The sequence below is a fragment of the Choloepus didactylus genome, chromosome 7, assembly GCF_015220235.1.
Source record: "Choloepus didactylus isolate mChoDid1 chromosome 7, mChoDid1.pri, whole genome shotgun sequence".
Classification (NCBI taxonomy): Eukaryota; Metazoa; Chordata; class Mammalia; order Pilosa; family Megalonychidae; genus Choloepus; species Choloepus didactylus.
In genome coordinates, this window is record NC_051313.1 from 32,578,162 (window position 1) to 32,601,103 (window position 22,942).

A 22,942-nucleotide genomic window follows, 5' to 3' on the forward strand; every position below is an offset into this window, starting at 1 on the left:
ATAGGAGGTAGAACATACACATTTGACTTTTTGTCAAATAAGAGATAGTAAACAATGATTCTGAGATCCTAATAAATTAAGGGCATTGTAAAGGCATTAAATAAACTTTTCTCTTTTTTAGAAACCAAAGATGAAGATCACACTGATTTTCAATAAATTAGAGAGTGAAATATTGTCTTCATAATTGAAATGCTTGCATCTTCAAATTTCCACTGTTTCCATTTGATAATGTTTGAAAGTATGATTAATAATGAGATCACATTTAAAACAATTCATGTGCAATGCAAAATCTGCAAATATCTCCTTTCGCGATGGTGTTGTCCATAGTCTTGGACCAGTGATTTGATAAAAAATGTCCAGCCACTGCACAGTCCATTTTCTTTACTCTTATGGTAATTCCATGATGACCTTTGGGTGGTAGAGAGTTTTAAAGTTTCAACCTCCTCCCAAAATGTTTGGTTTAAGTGCCTCCAGCTGCTGTTCCCATGAATACAGTGTTGATTGGTGGTAAAGAGGACACCATTTCTCTACTATTAGCTCCATGGGAATTCAGAGTTTCTTGAGCTGGATACTGATTCGAAGTTCCATACATACACTGAGATGAGGAGGAAGGAATTGGGGTTTGCAAGCTGGATGCTGTAAGGGAAAATATAATTAACCATTGAAAATTGACATTTTATTTTCTTTGTAAGTGTCGATCACTTTGAGCCTTTATAATTATTTTTGCATTAAGCACACATAATTATACTAAATTTGAATGTGTATGGTTTAGCAAAGCAATCCTCAACTTTTCTTCTATTTTTCCCACTTGTTATTCTATCAAATATTATTTCTCCCCCACATTGCACAAAGAAAACTCAATTTCAACCTAAATTTGGACAGCTCTACCACCAAAATATATTCTTAACCCACCACCTCTTTCCATCTGCAACTGCACAATCATAACTCAAACCACCATCCTCTCTCACCTGGACCAACACAGCAGTCTCCTAACTGGTTTCATGACCCTCAGCTTTGCCCCACCCTCCCACCCTTCAGGGAGTAGCCAGAATGGTCTTGCCTAAGTGTAAATTAGATTATCACTCTTTGGCTTAAACATCACAATGGCTTCTCATTACTTTGAGAGCAAAATCCAAACTCCTTGCCTCAGTCCATGATACTCTATGTGGCCCCTGCCAGACTGATTTATTTTGCTCCATTCTCTCCTTTGTTGACCAAGCTCAAGCCATTCTGCCTTTCTTTCCACCCATTGACCTTCCAAAACTTGTCCCCATTTCAGAGGCTGTAGGCTTGTTCTTTCTTCTGCCTAGAAAGTCACACTCAGATCTTCACTTAGTTGCCCCCTTCTTATCATGTAGTTTTCAACTCAAATGTTCCTAGGTTGGGATTCCTTTCGCAACTACTCTACCTAAAGCAGCTCTGCCATTGCTCTCTGCCACATTGCCTATTAAATCATCTTCAGAGTTCCTGAAATTATCTTTTTAATGTATTTGTTTCCAAATTTATTGTCTTACTTTCCCCTTAGTAAAATGTCAATTTCTTGTGGTCAGGAACTCTGTCCTGTTCACCACTATATCCTCACACCTAGAATGGAGTCTGGCACATAGCAGGTTCTCCAAAAAGCTAGGCTCAATAACTCTGATATTTCCTGCAGTTCGGGTTGCTGCCTTCTCATTACTGTTTTTTCCTATTTTTCTATCTACCAGCCTTTCTGTACCTAGGAGCCAGGTCTTGTGACTAAGAAAACCTATAGTATGTCCTAATTCTCATTTTACTACTTACCCACTTATTCTAGTCGCTCTTTTCACCCTGAAACCCTCTTTGCAATTTACTTATAAGCCAGCTCTGACAACTAAAGCTTAGAGTTCCCTCTACACCCAACCTATGTTCGGTCAAAGCTTCCACTATCTCTACAAGTAAATAGAACTAATAGTAACAATAGCAACACGATATATTTTAGTCTTACAGAGAGGAAACTTCCTGAAGTGGAATTTTCTGCTTCATTAGAGTTACCTAGAAGCAATGACCATTTGCAGATAGCAGGAGATGGTCTGCTGCACTCCATTCAGGGCGCATCTGTGACAGTCACAGAAGGGAAGAAGTGCTTCCTATTGAATGATTGGAAAAGCACACTGAGATGGAATTTATCTTATATTCCCTTATGCTCTGTTTGGGTGCCAGTGCTCTTTACTTTTGCTAGTTTGAAATCAGCACATATAAACATTAACACTATTTTGATCCTTATATAAATATATATACCTGTCCTGTGATAACTTATTTTAGAAATGAAATCTATACATATGTTTTTACCCCTTTATTCACTCACTGATTTATTAAGCTCCTACTATGCGATGGACAGACACTTTGCTGGATGCTGGTGATGCAATTAGTAAAAGTGGCAGAATTTCCTTTTAGATGAGGTTTAGGGACAGTGACCTGGTTGGAAGATGATGCCAGAGACCTTCCTGACAAGCACACTGTTTTGCTCAATTTTACTTAAATTGTGTGCTATAGAACAATAAAAAATAGCAACATTTTCTACAGAGACTTTCAATTATACTTTATGTAAGAGTGAGAAAATGCTGGTAGCCTTCTTCAAAGGATGCCAATTGTTTTTAGCTTGGGATGGTTTGGGGGTACTGATGGAGACTGAAGGGTTCAAAGATACCTCTTGGCCTTGCCCTTGGGTCTAACAGTGAAGGAGCAAGAGTGAAAGAAAGACATCATTGGTACCCTCATAAAGCTTCTACTCCACAGACTGCATAACGAATGCCAGCTATTCCTTTGGGAAAGAATAACAGACCTAGCAGTAGGGTACAAGGTGGTATATATATACTGGGAGACTATAAGACTGTTACTAACTGCATATGCAGAAAAATATAACTTCAGACCAAAGTGATAAATCATCTATGGGAATGAGTTCCCAGTTCACTTCAATGCCTCTTCCTCCAGAGTAATGCTGCATACCTGAGGTTAATGACTTTTTAAAATCTTTTCAAGAACTACTAAAATCATTTACCTACTACTGGAGTCCGGCAGGCAACTGAAGATGATGTGTCTGCATAAAAGGAACTAGTCTGCTTTCTACTACCATCATCTAAAATGTTAAGTGGATCGTGAATGTCACTGTAGGGGGGCAACGAGCGAACACTGCTGATGACAGAAACATGTTGATTCACCATCGATCCAAGTCTATGAGACTCTGGGTAGTTTAGATTGCTTCCATAGTACCCTGTAACAGAAGGTGTCAAGAATGTATTGTTAATGTATTACAGAGAACATTCCAGGAAGGAAAGAAAGCACAAGGTAATTGGGTGGAGGCCTAAAGATATATTTGACAGAGGAGAGATGAATGCTGTATTTGAATCTACCTTTGGACATGCGCTTATATATGGATATGGTTCATTATGCTGCTTTTGTTTATAAAAAATACATAGGAGCTGACTTATTAATTAATTTTGAGATAGAGACCACACCTCTCTCACATTTCCCTTAACTAAATGAATGAGATCTGCCTATGAAGTAAAAAGAGCATGATTAGCCTCTCACAGAAATTACACTAATTGGCAAATACCACTTTTATTTACAGATTCCTGTTTAAGGGAGAACAACTGCCCTGCACCTAGGAGCGAAAGATCAGAGTAGCCTATGCTGGTGATTGAAGGACTCAGCAGTTATTTCCAACTTCCTTGACCATGAGTATCCTATCAGCCTAACCTGGGGCATTGTTTTGGCCCCATCTTTCAAATTTGCTTTTAGTTCTTTGGAAGAAACATAATGCACTAAAAATATTTTCGAAAGACAGAACATTCTTGTTTGGGCTTATTAAGCTTCATCTCATGTATATTGCTTGACAATAATTTTTCATCATTTGTGGCATTTACAAGGACAACTTTAATAAACCCACAAGAATTAGTGAATATGTTTATATGTAGCAGAAACAAGCTCCAAGCATTTAAGATGCTTTAGAAGCCTTACGTGGGATAACAAGCTACTCAGCAGAGGTAGAACTCGATATCTGATTTTAAGATCTCAAAAGGCAGGAAAAATTCTCTAAAAATGTCTATACCATTAGGTGAATTAGGAGGCAATGTTGCTCCTTGGCAGCTGGCAGCCCCTGCGTTGCTCAGGAAACTGAAGCCCCCTGAATTTAGAAACTGCATACTGTGTGAATCTTGGGTGTGTGAGGACAGTCCATAGTTGGAAGGTGGCCGGGAATTATACGACGACCCAGCACAACTGCCACTGAAGAAGTCTCTAGAAAGTGGCTGCTCACTCCAGGCCACACATCGACTGTGCTCAGCTCGGTGGGGATAGAGTCCTGACATGGGTTGGGGCTGTGCTCTGAACATAGTCTGATAGTTAGAGTTGGTTCCGTAAAAGTCATGGTTGGCTTGCGGGAGAGTCGGATAAATGGGCTCTGGGTATGCTGAGCAGTGTGATGGAGCTGACAGTATGGGGCCCACACTTGGGGGCCTCCCTGCCATTGGCCCCTGGTTAATGACACTTCCTCGGCTCGCCATGGCTGGAGAAATGGGTGGTGTCATCAGATGACCTGCACTCTGGGAAAGCTCCATTTGACCTGGAAAAACATGGCCAGAACATTTACTTGGTAGTTTTAAGTAGTTACTCATGTTACTCATGTTTTAAAATATATATATTTGAAACAGTTACTAATATGCCTTTTTTCCAACTTGTTTCATTTGCTACCCCCCGCCCCGAAATAACAGAACTGGGGAACACCAAAAATCCATCTCTTAAGAACATCATCACAATACATGTGTACTTTACAATGGTGGAGACCTCTGGGGTTTGTGACTTTCAAGGAAACTCTGGGCTCATGCTTCCAGGGGAATGAGGATGACTCGAGGTAAGGTTTGTAGATGGTGAGGGGGTCTGCTGCTCACATTTCAGAACAAGCTGAACATTCGATGATTCGATTTTTAAGGTAAAAGGAAAAGGCAATAGTGTCAAAATGGCCATGGCTTCAAAGCAGCCAATTCAAGACACCACATAAACACCACCGAAGAGCAATGCAACTTAGGGACGCCACTAATTCCCTGGGCACTGATTTTGCATTGGTGGAAGTAGGGCCCCTCATCTATAAGATTCTTCCAGGTTTAAAATTCTTTACTTCCAATGTGGTAATGTATATTAAGGGACTTCAAAAAAGACACAAGGCAACGAGTAGTTTTAAGGTATTCTATTAGCTCATTCAAGTTACTAACCCTTCACTGTGGCACAAAGGAGACCGTAGGCCGAAGGGGGAAAAATTATCTTAATGGTTACCTTAACATGGCCAAATCCACTTTTTTAACGGGGAAAGGGTAAAGTCTCCTCAGAAACTAAAAATAAACAACCCATTTTTTGATCCTCAAACATCTCAAGGACTTTATGTGAATCTGACTTATTTTATTCTTCCACTAAATGGAGAGAATGCTCACAGTTCTGCTATAACTTAGTGAGTGGGTCAAAGTGTGATACCTATGTTAATAATGGTATTAATAAAAATGAGAATGACAATTGCTAAAAATCACAACAATATTACGAAGCTTATTATAAGTCAGTTAAGTCATTTCTATTCTTGGAATCCCTACAGGATACCAGTTATAGAAAAAAGACCTCTGAGGTCAGCTGAAGCCTAAATGGCTCTCTTGTGGTTTCCCCACATACCTGGGAGCAGCACAGTGTCTGTATGTCCAGCAGGGAATGGGTGCAGAGCAGGGGTTAAAACTCCCTGTTGACCGGATGTCAAAGGAAGGTAGGCTGTCTCTACGTGGCTTTCATTCTTCACGCTGTCACTGGTAACGGCGCTCCCTTTATTACGGTTGGCGAGAAAGCACGAGCTCGGAGAAGCAGTGAAGGCCGCTTTACTTGCATCTGGAAAGAATTTTTTTTTTTTTTTAATGGGAATGCTAAAACCATTCCCATAATCCTAGCAGATAGGCCCAAGTAAAAGAAATGGAAAATGTTTCATGGTTGTAGAATTAACTGGGATACTCCCGAGAGGTGTTTTCTGTGGGAAACATGTCTGGCAGGTCTTCGGTCTTGGCAGTTGTGCTTTCTGAGATGTGTATTTGGGGGTGCAGGTATAGGCTGAGGGGCACTAAATAATCCACTTGGAGTGAAGTCATCAAAATGCAATTCACTGCACCCAAATTGATGTGCTCCCTCCCTTTCTAAATGCCTATAGGTCTTATGTCTACATCATTTATAAGGTAGCACATCACATGTGCTGTGTTGGATTACAGTTATTTCTTATATCATAGCCACCTTTCCAACTATATTAAATTCCCAGAGTGCCAGCTTTGTATTCTGAAGTGTTTCCAGTAGAGTACTTGACTACGATATGTACAAATGGAGAAAGGAAAAAGCAGTGTTCCACTAGTGTCAGCATACTGTGATGTTTGGTGAAAACTCCAAAATTATAATAAACCTACCTAACATGTGCACTTACAAATCACTGATCTTAGGTTTTAAACAAAGAAATAATGCAAAACAGACAGACATTTAAAATTACCTGAATTCTTCATATACTTGTCCAATAAATTCTGCAACTCCTGCTCTTTGTCATTATTAAATTGGGTCTCCATGGCCAGGAGGATGTATTCATCAAGAAGCATTCGGATCAAATGGAAGGAACCTGGTAATGGGTCAGGAATGGGGAGAGGACGTTATGAGATGAAAAAAGAAAAGAAAAAGGTGGGGAGAAGAGAACGGGAGGGAAAGAGAAAGAGAAGTCGTTATCTCTGTGACCATCTCGCAACACTTTACAAGGAGCAACTGAAATAAACAAATACTTGTTGGACTTTAAATGACCTGCTAAGACCAACACGCTTAACTAGAGTCTCTAATCTTTCTGTGTACTGCCTGCTCAGTTCACTGTGTGCACTGTCCTGCCAGCTCTTTGGCCACTAATTACATCAAAGGAAAATACGGATGAAAGTGAGTCATGCTTTATGCCTTAAGAGGGCACACATTGGAGTGTGATAAGCTTTAACCTGGGGAGAATGAGCTCTACTCTGCTCTATTTCTGTTGACTTTTACTAAATAATTAGACAATGGCCAAAAGGGTCTGAAAAAAGCATCAGCTAAGGAGATGTCTTTCTAGCCTGAAAGAAAATATCCTTTGATTTGAAAAGACCAAAAGAGTAATTTTTATGTCAAAGATGTACTGGAATATCTTAAACATCTTTTAACCATTCAACAGATTCTCCAACAAAAGTCTTTTTTCAAAATAAAGTCAGGCTTCAAACCTGTATATTTTAAGAAAACTTAAACATGAGCAGGATATTTCAAATAATAGATTCAGCAAATCTTATTCATCCCTCAAGACAAATTCACTGATTTTGTTTCATTCAATTGAAAATTAAAGAAAAAGAATTTAGCTAAATTGTAATCTATTTTATAATGTGAAGATTTTTTTTTGAAATGCAACTATTAAATGCAGAGGTACTTCCCATCAGTTGAGCATTATATCTATAAAGTAATAAGACTCTCAGAAATTTTAAGGAAAAAGAAGGTACTGGACTTTTCAGAAAAGCTAACTTGACTCAATTTGTTTCACAAGTCATATAGATCAGGAAAGATGATTCAGGAACATAAGAAAGTGTGTCTTCTAAGCTCTCTGTTTCCTGGAGTGCAGTTATGTGGGTGCTGAGAAGAGATTTTAAAATTGCCTTATTGCTATGGATAGTGCCTTTGGAAAATAATGTCTTAATTATTGTTTATTTGCTTCACAAAGAAAATTTATCTAAGCATTGACAATATAATCAAAATATCTACTAGTCATTAAGTGTTTCCCAGGTGCCAATGTGTTTTAATAAACACCATCTCTTTAAAGCTCCTACAAAACCCTTTGAGAGCAATATTCCCTTCCTTCTATAATGAAGAGACTGGCTTGGGTAAATCCCACAGCCAGAGAGAAGCAGTGTTTGGATTTAACCTTCCGAATCCATGCTCTTAACTACCATATTCTACTGGCTAAATATTCAATATTCTACTGGCTTGAGGAATGACAGTGGCATGTGTTTAAATAATGATAGGAAAATTTGATTGGGGACAAATCATATAATTCATTTAAGAACCATCTTATAAAGCACATAGGATACCAAAACTGGATGCATTGTTCAAGGTGAGATTATGCATTACTCGAGCACCAAAAAAGCTCCACTTCAGCAGAAAGTCTTGAGCCCTCTTCTTTAATGATCTTCCATTTTGTTTGCTTGTCTAAAAGTAAAGGGACAAAATGAAACTATAAAATCTGTCGTCTCATTACCACAAGCAGCATAAGTTAGATCGTGAAGTAAATAAACTGACAAATGGACAGTTTACTCTTGGAATTCAAAACTGCAAATGCTTAAAACAGTATTTTCTGCCAGCATTTATGAAAACTTGCTTTACACAAAGGGCCAGATCCTTCCATTTCGAAGTTTATCTTTCACAATTGATATTACTCAACGGTAACTCTATTGAATGATAGGGAGGGGACAGTGTCTCGCGGACTTGGCCAAGAAAAGAATAGAATTGAATCCAAGCCTGAAGTTCTCAAACCTGGCACCTATAGTTGGTTTTGGTATTTTGGCTGCCTTATTTGTAGGGCTACAAAAGCTTTTCAAAGCTTATTTACATATAGATTGCCACTCCTCCCCAACCAGTCAAAAAATTATAGCCACTTACATATCTCCTCCTAATGCAAAATTTATGTTCTGAATCTGTCAGTGAAAGGTACCTTAATAACTCTCTGCTCTACCACAGTATCCAACCATTCAATAAAAGCCTCCACAGTAGCATTCTTCTTCAGGAGATCCTTCAGTTCTTGGAACACAGTGATAGAGTCGTCTACCATGTAGAAAAGAAAAGAGAACTGAACATTGCACTGTTACTCTGAACCCAAGAGCAAACCTATAACCAGAAGTCAGTAACAATTTTATGGCATGAAAGAGAAAAATAGGTAGATGAAGTTAATGTGTGAAAGTAATTAACTTCACAGAGAACAGCAACCAAAAAACTAGTAATTCACCACTCAAAATTTTAATCAAAAGTGAATATACCTTGTTATACGTTAAAATATAGGTCTATATTTTACATATGTACAAATACACTAAGCAATAATACTGAGGTTGTCCACATGATTAAACATCCATTGGAATCCAGGGCTTTCACTGGATGGTATGAATTAGTTGAAAGCCAGTGAATAAACTTGGCTAAGTTGTTGATTTCCTGCTTTCTGAATATCCTTTATCTTTGGCAAAAATTAAATTCTACAAGGTGGAATTGAGCCATTTACATGAATAATTCTTTTATCATGTAAAATGTAATGGGTAAATTTAGGACTATCATTTTATTGAAAAGTTTGGGGTTGCCAAATCTGAGTTATATCATTTACATTAGGAAAAGAGAGTAGGGTAAGGTTGGGCTGACACTAGAGAGCAGTCCATTCTTTGTGCTGCAGCCATTAAGAAGGTGGATTTTTTGTGTGTTTTCAGAGGGAAAAAGAAGGAAAAATAGTGGGCTATTACCCCTGGGAAATCAAGCCCAGTTGTCTAGCCTGGCACATTAGCTTGCTAAGCTCTGCGAGATGGTCCAAACCCAAACAAGGGCTCTCTGCCTTGAAAAAAATATATGGTGTTGAGATAAGGATATGTGTCACATACCATTTGATGTCAATAATGTACAATTCATGTGAATGTGCATGTATATAATGTAAAACTGAAAGAAAACTTACAAATGGTCATTTCTAGGCAATGAGATGAGGGATAGCTTTTATTTTCCTCAATTATTTTCGGTATTTTCAGGGTTTTTTTAAATAGAGAATACTTTTACATTATTAAAATATTTCTATAAAGCAGGGATTCTCAAACAAGTGCAATTTTGTTTCTGAAGAGATATTTGGCAGTTTCTAGAGACATTTTTGCTTGTCACAGCTGAGAGGAGGCTGCTACCACCATGTAGACAGGGTAGAGGAAAGGGACGCAACTAAACGTCCTATAATACGCAGGCTAGCCCCCCACAGCAAAGAATTATCTGGTCCAAAATGTCAACAGCACCAAGGTTGGAGAACCCTGCTTAAAACAAAGAGACCAGACTTACGTTCAGTGTAGCTCTCTGATTCCGTGTCTGTGCTGCCCGAAATAGTGAGAAGGGCCTGAGATCCAATACTATTCAAGTCAACCTTTTCAATATCAGATACCATAGAATTCACAACGTGCTGGTCAAAGAGAGCTGGTCTGGCAATCTGCTTAGAGAAAGTAAAATAGACACTAACTATATCATTGAAATTCCAACTAAAGGAAAGTTTTAACTTCTAGAGAAATAGTTCCTAGAGGAAAAATATCACAAATAATTTTTTTCTTATTTTTATACTAAAAGAAACTGCTGAGACTTATGATCATATCTGTTAAAGGTTAAAATTATTTTGAGACTTAGGAAATGAATCTTTTTATACATGGTCACAATTTTAAAATGTTACGTTTCTTATCTGGAACTATCCCACACTAGTCCTCAAAAAAGTAGGGAGCTAGACACCTTTATTAAGCAAACAATCATTTTTGGGCAAGGGGGTATATTTTAACAATATACAAACATGGTATTCATAGTTTAAGAGTTACTTTTTTCTTTACTATTTAAGAGAGGCAGGGGGCAGTTTATAATGTGTAGTGTTTGTGGGTTTCAGAACATCTAATAGCACATAGGTTCAATTAATTGTGACCAATTGAATTCATGTGGCAAATAAGTGTTTCACATTTTTATTGCATACAGAAGTTTTTTTGTTTTGTTTTTTTTTTACTTTTTATTTTGAAAAGCAAAAGAAAAGTTGCAAAGGTCAAATGTAGAGTGTTTCCATATACCTTTTGTCCAACTTCCCCTAATACTATCATCTTACATAACCATAATACATTATCAAAATCACAAAATTAACATTGGCATGACATTCTTAATTAAACTACAGACCTAATTTGAATTTTCACAAGTTTTTCCACTAAAGATCTTTTTCTGTTCTAGGATTCAATCTAGAATCTCACATTGCATTTAATTATTATTATTATATATCTGTAGTCTCTGTCAATCTGTAAAAGTTCCTCAGTCTTTCCTTAACAGAAATTCATTTTTGATTTGATGACTCAAATACCTGAGGCTTACCAGCTTACCTGAGCAAGATGCAGGAAAGATGTTTGTCGTTTCAGAGAAGATACAAATCTCCGCAAAATAGGTATTTTCTTGTCAGTTAGGGCCTCTGGCAAGCTTTCCAAGGACGAAACAACCCACTGCTCCCAATTTTTAGCAAAATTTCTTATATCTGCTAATAAGCTACAAAGAAACTATGTGTTAAGTAATAAATTGCTTTAAAATGCATTAAACAAATGAAGTTTAATGGAGTTATGCTATTATTCTATGATTCCAAGAGCATGACTTTTGAGGATATACAGACATAGCCTAGTCCTGCCATTTATCACCTTCATCAAAATCCTCTATCTCCTCAAGCTCCAATTTCCTCATCTGTTAATAGGAATATGGACAGTAACTGTCTCCTAAGACTTTTGTCAGGAATATATTAAATAACTCATCAAAAGTGCTTAGTTTAAAGCCTGGCATGCAGGAGATGCTCAAAAGACAATACCTTTTTATGATTAATAACTCATGATGCAATCATTTTCTATAAAATACATATGGAACAGTGTAAATGTGCACTTGATTTTGCAACTCTAGGCTTTTAAAAATACATCACATTGGGACCATAACATCATTTCTGGTATTTAATTTTAGTTATTAATAATACACTCTAATAATCCAATAATACAACCTTGTGGGATAAATTATCAAGAGCACACTAATAAGAGAACTTTAGTTGGAAAATTACAAATGTTGGTTGTGTATATATTATGAGAACATGTCAAAAAATCTGTCAATAAAGCAAAAATAAACATATTTGGAATGATGACTATGTTGAAGAGTGTTGACATGGTACAAGAAGAGTAGGCAAAGTTTGGAGTTAAAGAGATCTTGGTTAAAATCTAGGCTCTGCTTCTTATTAACTAGCCAACTCTGGGCAAATGGATTAACTTCTTTCTGCTTCCAGGTTCCTCATTTGTGATTTTGGGATCATAATAGCTATTTTGGAATAGTCTGACAAGTTGTACTAAAAAAACACCTCAAAGGTTCAATGATAAGGAATTGGTTAAATGAAGCATAGTATTTTCCAGATGCTAGAAATCTATGCAACCATTTAAAAAGATAATGTTAATCTATATTTATTGATGTGGAAAAGATTTTCATAATATACCACTATAGTATATATATTATGATTCCATATTTTAAAATGTGCACATTTCTAGAAAAAAAGTTTGTAAGATAATAACCTAAGATGTTAACAGTGCGGTGAGATTTTGCGTGAATTTTTAAAATGCACTTAATGCATGTCTTTCATTTTTCTACAATGAACATGAATTAACTGCATAATTAAGAGACAAATAAATATATAAATATTCCTTCAGGCTTGTTGTGGGAATAAAGTGAAATAATTTATACAAAGTCTCAAAGCCCACATTGGGTTTCACAAAGGTGAACTACCATTTCTGTTCTAAATCACGTGGCTGAAGGCTCACCACTAAGTGAGCACAGCCATTGTGTTGTGACATAGAAGTTTAAGCTGCACCTGATTCAGAGCACACAGGAGATGTTTTAAAAATTCAAATTCAGCATTGGAAGGAACTACTCACAAGGCCAACACAAACTACTATACAAATAAATAAAATCATCCAGGGGAAAAGGTAAATAAAAAATAAAATGTTTTATAATTAGCATGCATTCATTGAGCACCAACTATATTGAGCTCTACATGTGGGCTCAAAATACTAAAATAAATTTCATGATTTCATTAGACTCTCATGATTTCAATCAAAGGAAAATTTGATTTTTTTCAAGTTTCTATTGCTTTCCTGTTGGAAAAGTCTTTGTGAAATATCTTCAGGTATCATTTCAATAAACTATTTGTGATCTTATTCCTTTGTTAAAGGAAGACGGTGATTCCATTATGCTACTTTCTTATTTTACAATCATGACTAAAGTTAATAATACAAATATAATAATTTTCCTTATCGATTTTATGATTATGGTGATTTTCTATCAATTATCCCCATATATCTTCCTCCAGCCAGTTTCCACAGAAGAACTTTCTCAGTATCTTGAAGGTCAACCACACTTAAACATCGATTTTTCACTTCAGCAGCTCTCACATGAGAGATTTCAGGATTGTTCTACCAATTTTGTTTTGTGAGGTTCAAATATAAGCTTTGACCCACATCTCTCCCATCTGATACAAAAGGACAAGAGTAGGAAAATAATCTTGGCAAACAAAGGAATCACACTTTAATGTGTTCCTTCAATAGAATATATAAGGTTAAGCCCTAGACAAAGAAACTAACATATTTTATTGAATGAACATACCTTTCAGGCATTTCTTGCATTGTTGCAGGAATGAGTACATCTGTTAGAACCTTAATCACAGCAAAAGAGAGTTAACATAAATCTTTAGTTTTTAGTTTATTGAAAAACAGTGTCAATTACTTTTCCTTCCCTAGCTTCCTAGAGAATAACCTGTTAAATACTTTCTAAAAGTTATAATTTTGTCTCTAAAAGGAACGTATATATTTGTGAGCTGTGTGTGTAAAAGTCAGGGGGAGAGGCAAGTTCTAGAAATATGGTCAATACAAGGTTAAACAGGTAACACTAATGTATTAGGTACAGAGAGTTAATTATCAGAGCAGAAAGATCACTGAAATGGAAAGGTGAGGCTGAGCCCAAAAAGTGGGTGAGATGGTGAGTAGGCCCTTGAAAACTAGCAGAAAGAAGAAATTAGGAAGTATTGACTGATCCCAGCTCAGGAAAATCTAGAGTAAATAAAGGAGGTAGGGAGTCAGGATAAAAGCAGCTCAAATCCTCCAGGTTGGCTGATAAACTGAATGGGCCAGCCTGGGAAAGAGGACCAAGAGGTCTAGGGTAGCAGATATTCCAAAATGTGGGTAGACACTAATTTACAAAACCCCTAAGAGCCCATCAGCAGAATGCACATCTACCCTGTGTGTATGATACAGTAAAACAAGAGACAGTAAGGTATATGCCTCGTATGTTAATTGCCAGTGGATCAGCTTTAGATTTCAGTATCTAAAACAGTTTAGATACTATTTTATGGACAAAAAGATGCCCACTCTCTAAAGGTCAGATGAGGAAGATCTTGCAGGAACACAACTGAAGTCCATTCTACCCTGCCCTTCTTTTGGGTCTCTCTATATCTCTCTGGGCTAGGTGAGGATAGAAACTAGGTTCAGTGAAAGATTCTTAAACTCAGGATCTTTGTGAGATCATTTGAAAAAGAAGTGCACTTTTAGGGTATTTTTTGGAGGAGCTGAAAACCAGTCCTGTTATTTTCTTGGTGGCGGCAAATGTGTGTGCATGAACTCAGCTCATTTCCTAGTACCTACTCTTGGAGATGCCTCCTTTCCCCTTTCTGTTTGCTTCCTTAAATCTTAAGCATCAAGTCTGTTTAATGTAAGCTAGTCTCTTCTCTCTAAATAGTGGTTTTCTCATTCCACCTAGAAAATAAGACCATCTTCCCTCTCCTTTGTCCTTATTCAATTCTAACTTGACCAGAAGGCAAAGAATGTATTGATTGACTCCTCCATTCTCTTATTCTGTGATAAGGAAGAACTGAACAGAGGATGAAATCTTGGCTCCCTCATTCTGCCTCGGACTTATCACAATTGGTCCGCTTTTGGACTTATCACAATTGGTCCACAATGTCGCTTCTGGGCTGTTTACTTAGCTTCTGCTTCCCTTCTCTCTGCAAAGCTGAGGAACCAAGAGTTTACTCAATTAACATAGAAAACTTTATTTCCTATATGTTAACAGGGGCCCTGCCTGTTCACTCAGACTATTTTTTAAAAGGAAAACTTTTTGTTTCCCTTATGACAATTTAACAGGAAAATGTAGACAAACTCACTTGAAAGTATCCAGATTGCAATAGTTTTCTTCCTCACAGTAAGATCTCACTAAATATTACCAAGAAGTAATAATAGTATCAGATGGCACATTTACTCAGCTTGGACCTCGTCACTGCTGCAATCAGGGATGAGACCAGCGGGCAATTAGCCTCTCTCTCTCCCTCACTGGATGGCTGGCTAGAAGGCCAAGCAGCTCGTCTTTGTTCAGGATGTTTTCATTATTCTTCTGTAAACCCTCAGAGTCTCCTCAATTCAGGACCAGAATCGTAACCAGTACATTAAAGCTAAATATTTTCATGAACTTCAAGTTATTAATCCTGGGGTTGTCTAACTCTGCTTTTTCCCTTAAATACTGATATTGTGAAAAAAAAACCATTGTCTTATTTAATCTGAAAACACCTTATGCTGGTTTGGAGCTGTTATGTACCCCACAAAAGGCCATGTTCTTTTAGTCCATTCTTGTGGATGCAGACCTACGTGGGTGTGAACATTTTGATTAGGTTGTTTCCACGGAGATGTGGCCCACCTAATTCAAGGAGGCTCTTAATCCTTTATTGGAGTCCCCTGTGAGGATAAGAGACAGAAGCCCAGAGACATTTTGGAGAGAGCCATTGAAATCAGAATCCAGGAGAAAAGGACCAGCAGGCATTGCCATGTGCCTTCCCATGTGACAGAGGAACCCTGGATGCCATCAGCCTTTCCTCAGAGAAGGTATCTTCCTCTTGATGCCTTAATTTGGACATTTTCATGGCCTTAGAACTGTAAATTTGTAACCTAATAAATCCTCGTTTAAAAAGCCAACCCATTTTTGGTATATTGCATTCTGACAGTGTTAGCAAATCGAAACACACCCTAAACTGTCAGTAAAAAGTAGCTAAGTTTTCTTGTATTTGTAACTCTGTCATACTTAGAATCCTTTGTAGCTATATATAGAAATTGATTTTGTTTTACTTACTATCTATAAATTTCTATTAAAACACAAACTACTAAACATGCACCTTAAGCTGATTATTTTCTCACCAGAAAAAAATTTGATAGTGTATCTCCAGCCATAAATAGCAAACTTACTGAAAACATTCTTTAAGAATTTATATAGAATGCTATTTAAGGAAATACATGGTTCGTGTTTAACATACCCCCAAGGGCTTACCTTATAAAGAATTGAGTCACAAACACAGAAAATGTCAATAATAACAGGGTTTTCAAGCAGAGGTAGAAGATGATCAGGCATTCCTTGCCAAAAGTGTAATAAGAAATGCTGGATCTAGTTGCAGAGCAAAGAGTATGTACGTTAAGATTTTCCCTTAACTCTTATAAAGAACAGGATATGAAAGTATATATAATGCAGTCAAAACATTCTTTATCACCCTTACCTCTTCAAAGTTTCCATTAATTGCATTGTCCAGGATACACTGGCAGTGAGTTTTGTACATCATTATGAGAGTATCAACCTATTTCAAGGAAGAAAGAGCTTAACCAAAGAATCCTTTTAATACCACCTTCATTTTTCATGCATTCATTTGTTCATTAAACACCCATTTTTAAAGCTCCTGCTATGTACCAGGCATCGTGCCCAATGCTGAGGAATCAAAAATGAAGGCACAATTCTTACTGCCAAGAATATACTACTTTGTGAGGAAAAGGCAAGTAAATTGACAATTACAGGATAGTATGACAAGTAAATGAAAACAGGGAGGGTACAGGGAGCTGTGAAGAAAAAGCCAACTTCATAATTTTCTGCCTAATAAGGAAAATTACCTCTAATTGAGGAAGTAAAAACAGAAAATGGTCAAATACATCAACTCTTCACACTTTTTAATGAAATGGATGCGCAGAGCAGTGTGACAGTGTTTTCAACTTCTGCTTCCAAAGTCAGAGTAACCAGAGTAACCTCCACTGCACTACTTACCACATGTGGCTTTGTCTCTGAGCCCCAGGTTTTTCATCTTTAAGTAGGGGGGTAATAACATGTTACACATATGGTGTTAAGAAGATTAAATAAGGCATGATGAATATAAAACAATGCCTGGCATGCCATAAGACCTCACTAGATGTTACCTAGAAAGAGTAATAATATCAAATGACACACACACCAGAAAAAGATTCAGACATTTAGTGTCTATTATGAAATGTCTATCTTTATTTCCAAGTTACCATGGATATTTAAATTGCATAATTTAAAAAGTTTTAAACATATTTCAAAGTTTGCAATGAATTAGAGCTAGATAATATTCCAGCAACTTAACATCAAACTGAACTCCTTATTTTATATGCTAGAAATGTCCCTACCTGTTACTGTTTTGTGCTCTACTTGAAAAGGAGCATAGTCTAGAGGTAAAAAGTGTGAACTTTGTACTTGGACTACCTGGATTTTAATCCCAGCTCTGATCTACTACTTACTAGCTGTGTAACATTGGATAAATGCCTGACATTTGTGTGCTTCAATCTCCTCATCTGTAAAATGGAGATGATAATAGAAGTAACTGCTTACTACATACCCAAAATAATTGAAAGCAGAGGTTTGAACAGATATTTGCACACCAATGTTCATGGTGGCATATTCACAATTGCGAAAAGTTGGAAGCAACCCAAGTGCCCATCAATCAATGAATGGATAAACAAAATGTAATACATACATACAGTGGAATATTATTCAGCCTTAAAGAGGAACAAAGTTCTGAAACACATGACAACATGGACGAACCCTGAAGACATCATGTTGAGTAAAATAAATCAGACACAAAAAGACAAATACTGCATGATCTCACTGACATGAAATGATTAGAATAAGCAAATTCATAGAGTTAGGAACTAGAATAGAGGCTACCAGGAGCTGGGATGGGGATAGAGAATGGGGATTTAGTGCTTAATTGGTACAGAGTTTCTGTTTGAAGTGAAGAAAAAGTTTTGGTAATGGATGGTAGTGATGGTAGTACAACATTGTGAATGTAGTTAACGCCACTGAGTTATGTATTTGAATGTGTTTAAAAGGGAAATATTTTATGCTGCATATATGTTGCTAGAACAAAAATTAAAAAAAAGAAAACCATAATAGTGTACAACACAGTCAATGAACCCTAATGTAAACCATGGGCAATAGTTCATAGTACAATTATAATAATATTCTTTTATCATTTGTAACAAAGGTACAACATACATGCAAAGTGTTAATCATAGGGAAAATTGGGTGTGTGAAGGGATAAATGGGAACTCTATTTTCTCCATGATTTTTCTGTAAACCTACAATTTCTCTAGTAAATAATATTATATAACTTTACTGCTTTGAGATCTGGAACTTACAGAAATAATAAATAGCCTCCTATCTTCACAATGTTTCTCTTTATTAGCATCAAGATTTATTTCTTTTATACACAAATTACAGATTTGTAATCTTACAATGAATACTTCATTTGTTTACATAATATTTATATTCTCTTAGGAAAATAAATTTTAATTGTAATACCTTGAATTCTTTAGAAACATAATGTTGCTCAGTTTTCTGAGACTAGGTACCACAGTAGAGAGGGCAGGGACAGAAGCAGGCTTATCTCCATGAAGACTGGTGAGCAACATTAGGACGAAGCAGAAAGCAGAACCCCAGCTTCAGCCAACACCCCTCGCTGGAGTCAGCTTCCCACTGGGCAGCCTCCATTCTTTCTGCCTCAAGAAAGCAGGCACTTAAAGTGCTTAGCTTGAGCCCACCCCTCTTTCTAGGGACTGAAAAGCTACCTGGAGAATTGGACTACTGACCAAGTAAATGAAAAGCAGAATCCAGCTGTCCCCAGGGGACAAGGAGGCATGTCAGTCCCCAGGGTTCAAGAAGGGGTCCACGGGGAATGAATTTGGAAACCAGGGCTTACAAAGCCACCTTGGAACCTGAGTGAGAAATGATCTGCAGGCCAGTTGGTTAAGTTGACAGATAAGGAATCCCTTGGATGCTAGCAGAGAAACCGAAATGAACTATTAGAACATGGCCCTCACCTCTCTTTCTCTTTCTTGCACGCGCTCTCTCTGTCTTTCTTGCGCTCTCTCTCTCTCCTACTCTCATCATGTATTCTTACACAGTAAACATCTTCATAATATGTTTTCTTTCATGTAAGCAATCCTCTCCACAAAGGTGATCCAACAATACCGCCCCCCCAAAGAACTGTATTCCTCTGATTTCCAGAGATTTCTCCACAAACTACCACATATTAACATCTAGTGGCAGTTTTTCAAATAAGGTAAAAGAAAAAAACTATATGTTAAATTTCAAAATATGATGGGAGAGGAAGATTGACGGAAGTGGACATACTTCAGGAGACTTGCTTGCAAACGGATTCTTAGAATTATTTCAGTACTCTGCAGGCTCTTAACTAATAGTAGGTCTCTTATCAGAATGAACCCTGGAGGTTGCTGTGCATCCCTAGGAATCTATCAATAGATCTTTTATGGATGTGCTATATGTATTTCCTGCTTCCACAGACAGCCCATTACTAAAGTAATGCAGCTGGACATCAGTTAATCATATTCCTCTATCTTTGCACCTCAAAATTATTAACTGTCAAAATGTACTCTCAAAGGTGCTTGTCCTCAAATGCTAAAGAAACATGAACTTTAGTTGAAAGAAAAATTTAAAAATCAACTATTTCCTGATTTAATAATGAATCCTGCTTTTAGTCAGGCAATAGGACCCAACAAATTAATCTCAGAGGTACAGAAATAGAGCAACTAGGAAAAATTATCCTTAGACATTATAATATAGGCATTGGAAAGTTATGTGCAGGGTTACTTATAAGTTGAAAACCATGAAAATGTTTATTTCTTAACCCTAAAAAAATTGCAAATGGAAGATAATATGAATTTTAGAATTGAAAAAAAATTTGCAATCATTTAGTATATTCCTTCCTCAATTCAAGGAACAGAGTCTGTCCTAGAGATATGCTTGATGACTATTTACTGAAATAAAGTGGAGCTAATCAAACACATAGTATTTCTAATTGAAAAAACTGTGACAGACACATTCTAGTATTATCTTCCTCGACATTAAAATGAGCTTTAAGTAAAAATAACCTTTAATCTTTTGAGGTTTATTTTACTACCTTCTGATTACATCCTATCATGGAGACGGTCAATAATTAATTGGAAAGTGTTTAATCGATGTTAGTAAACATTTGACCCTCCTATAAATCAGTCAATTATATTTGATTATGCAGATTTCTGGCTGCTTCCTGCAAGTACCATGAAGTTCCCAGCGAACTGAGATACTGAACCAACATATCAGAAAATCAATGGAGAAGTATCTTTAATTGATACCTTGTCTTTAGAAATGCATCCTTGGTACACAAGATGTTGAGCGCTGGGGAATTCTGGAAGAAGTGTTCCAGTTTTTGAGCTAAGTGAGTATTTCCGAGTGAAGCCACCCTATAATTTAGAAAAATGAAGGGAAACACAGCATTATCAACTAATGGTCCCAAATTCAATTCTAATAAAATAGAGACTTATAAATTCCATTCTTCTTCATCCCACAAATCATGAGTAATTAGATTTGAGTGAACTGTTTAGATTGTGTAACTGAATGCACTATAGATGTCAGCAGAACTATTGTTTCCAAATCATAAATAGTTTAATAGTTTTAAAGCCAGAATATCTTAATATGACTTTGGATTTTAGTTTTGAACTTTGGTCAGTTTTCACAATTTTCAGAGATTTAAGTGCACATTTATTAATGGCGTGTTTCAAAAGATACAGAGCTTTACGGCTATTGAAATTATTTTAACTATGGGAAGCTTTGGAAATTGACAAATCCAAGCTCCTCATTTATGGATTAAATAGATGAGATCATGAGGAGTTAAATTCTTGATCCAATCTCAGAGTGGTAGATTGCGATTGGAGTATAACACTTCTGATTTCTAGACTAGCTCTCAGGACTTGCCCGTCCCAACCTTTTCCCACCCTAAGGTCAGATATTTGTTCGTTCCATTTTTGTGAGGAAAGCATATCACTAGCAGTTCACAGAAAATTAGAGAAAGTGGCAAATAACAAATAATATATAATGCTGCAGGGCTTATGTCCATACAAGAAACCCACACAGAAAGAGGGGATGCACAGTCATGGGAGAATGGGGCACTCAGCAGATCAGACTCCCAGGTCATGAGTGAAGGTTCCTATTCCACAAACAAAATTTTAATAAACTGGATTGTAAGCAAAAGTTAGGGCAAAAAATTCAATTACAAATATAGTCAAGGGAGTAAAGTCTTCATAGGAGGTGCCAAATTTCGCCCTTTCCTAAAGGTTTCCCATATTTGTTTCTAGAGTTTTTGTGTTTGTTCATTTGTCTCCGCCACATTGAAAGATGTTTATTAGAACAATGTCTTATTACTGACATAAGAAGGTTGGGTTCCCAACCCATCTCATCATTCTCTGTGTTCACAGAACCCTGTATACTCATGTGGTAGATGGTGAAGGAGCTGGGAGGACTTTTGCATGCTTAAACACCAGATATTTAGAAGCACTGATTTCTTATTGACTGATTCTACATAACATTTTAAACAAATTTCATATTAAAAAGGTAGTAAAAATCCATTTCTTTCAGATTGGGTTTTACTTTTTGGCCTTATTAACCTCTATTTTCAAGCAAGGATAGAGAAAGGTCATTCTCATTAAACAATTTTTGAACTAATAAGGAACTACTACATAAATAATTCATTATTATAAAACTGATAAAATAGCACAGTTGATCCCAATCCACTATATTTAATGTCTTAATAATTCAAAAAATTTCAGTGCTTTGTGTTTGTCATTTATAACCACCAATTTTCATTGCACAAAGAATGATACTGTCAATAAACAGGGAAAATAATATTAAATGCAAGAAAATAGATAATTTAATCTTAAAGGAAGAAAAGATATAATAAAATATGAAGCTAATACTTGATAGGGAAGCATAATAAAAATGCACCTAAATTCTAATTTTTAAAAAGTTTACAGTTTTTCTTATACCTTTTCTCTTGGACGGAAAATCATATTTATTCATCCCAAGATACAGTTTAGTGAAATGGTGGAAAAAGGTCAGAGAACTATGAAGCAGAAAATTATAATATATGATATTGTATTAAATTCAAGTAAGTTATATGGGAATGGTCTCATTTCTATTAAATAAATGTAATTAGTTATCAAACATCTTTCCATAAAGGAAAAATAAATAAAAAAACAAGCCTAGAAGATTTAAATGGTGGGTTTTAGCAAGTATGCAGGAAACAGATAATTCCAAATTTAAAATAATCTTTCAAAAAACAGAAACAGAAGAACTACTTCCCAATACATTTTTTAACTTTTATGCCAAAGCCAAACAAGGACAGAAAAAGAAAGAAGAATTAAAGGCCAATCTCACTTATGGCCATACTTGTAACACACTACCAAAAAAAATTAGCAAACAAATCCAGCAGTTTTTAAGAATGATCATAGCTAATTGGGTTTAAATCCATCACAATTATAGAAAGCAGAAGGCCATATATTATTTAATCATTTAAACTGATTCAAAAGAACTTATTAAAAATCCAACCACCATTTAACCACCAGTCCAAGTTAAACCATGGATTGACTATAGTTAATAGACAATTATAAAAATGTGCTTTCATCAATTGTAACAGATGTTCCACACCAATGTAAGGTGTTAAAAATAGGGTGGTATATGGGAATCCTGTATTTATGCAAGATTGTTTTGTAAACCCACAACTTCTCTATTTAAAGAAAAAGGAGGTAAAAAAATTGACATTACAGATTATGAGATCAAAATGGCTCCATACCACATATAACACTCAAAAATCACATACACACATACACACTGATAAAACAGAAATAGAGGAAAAATTCCTTAATCATCCAATAAGGAATATCTGTCAAATATGCACAGAAAATATCATACTCAATGGTAAAAAATTATAACAATTCCCTTAAAAACC

General features: G+C 36.3%; 1 protein-coding gene across 1 annotated transcript in view; it reads right to left on the reverse strand.

Moving 5' to 3' along the window:
• Positions 1 to 460: 460 nt before the first annotated feature.
• RFX6 (regulatory factor X6) overlaps positions 461 to 22,942 on the reverse strand; it is a 57,541-nt gene continuing 35,059 nt past the window's right edge. Inside the window, exons 7-19 of the mRNA XM_037844400.1 lie at positions 20,295 to 20,402; positions 16,373 to 16,450; positions 16,150 to 16,263; positions 13,447 to 13,496; positions 11,151 to 11,310; positions 10,093 to 10,237; positions 8,732 to 8,841; positions 8,112 to 8,229; positions 6,521 to 6,643; positions 5,674 to 5,880; positions 4,070 to 4,582; positions 3,020 to 3,232; positions 461 to 636 (exon numbers count right to left, since the gene is read on the reverse strand). Coding sequence (XP_037700328.1) covers positions 461 to 636; positions 3,020 to 3,232; positions 4,070 to 4,582; positions 5,674 to 5,880; positions 6,521 to 6,643; positions 8,112 to 8,229; positions 8,732 to 8,841; positions 10,093 to 10,237; positions 11,151 to 11,310; positions 13,447 to 13,496; positions 16,150 to 16,263; positions 16,373 to 16,450; positions 20,295 to 20,402 — 2,115 coding nt within the window. The remainder of the gene's footprint in view (positions 637 to 3,019; positions 3,233 to 4,069; positions 4,583 to 5,673; positions 5,881 to 6,520; positions 6,644 to 8,111; positions 8,230 to 8,731; positions 8,842 to 10,092; positions 10,238 to 11,150; positions 11,311 to 13,446; positions 13,497 to 16,149; positions 16,264 to 16,372; positions 16,451 to 20,294; positions 20,403 to 22,942) is intronic.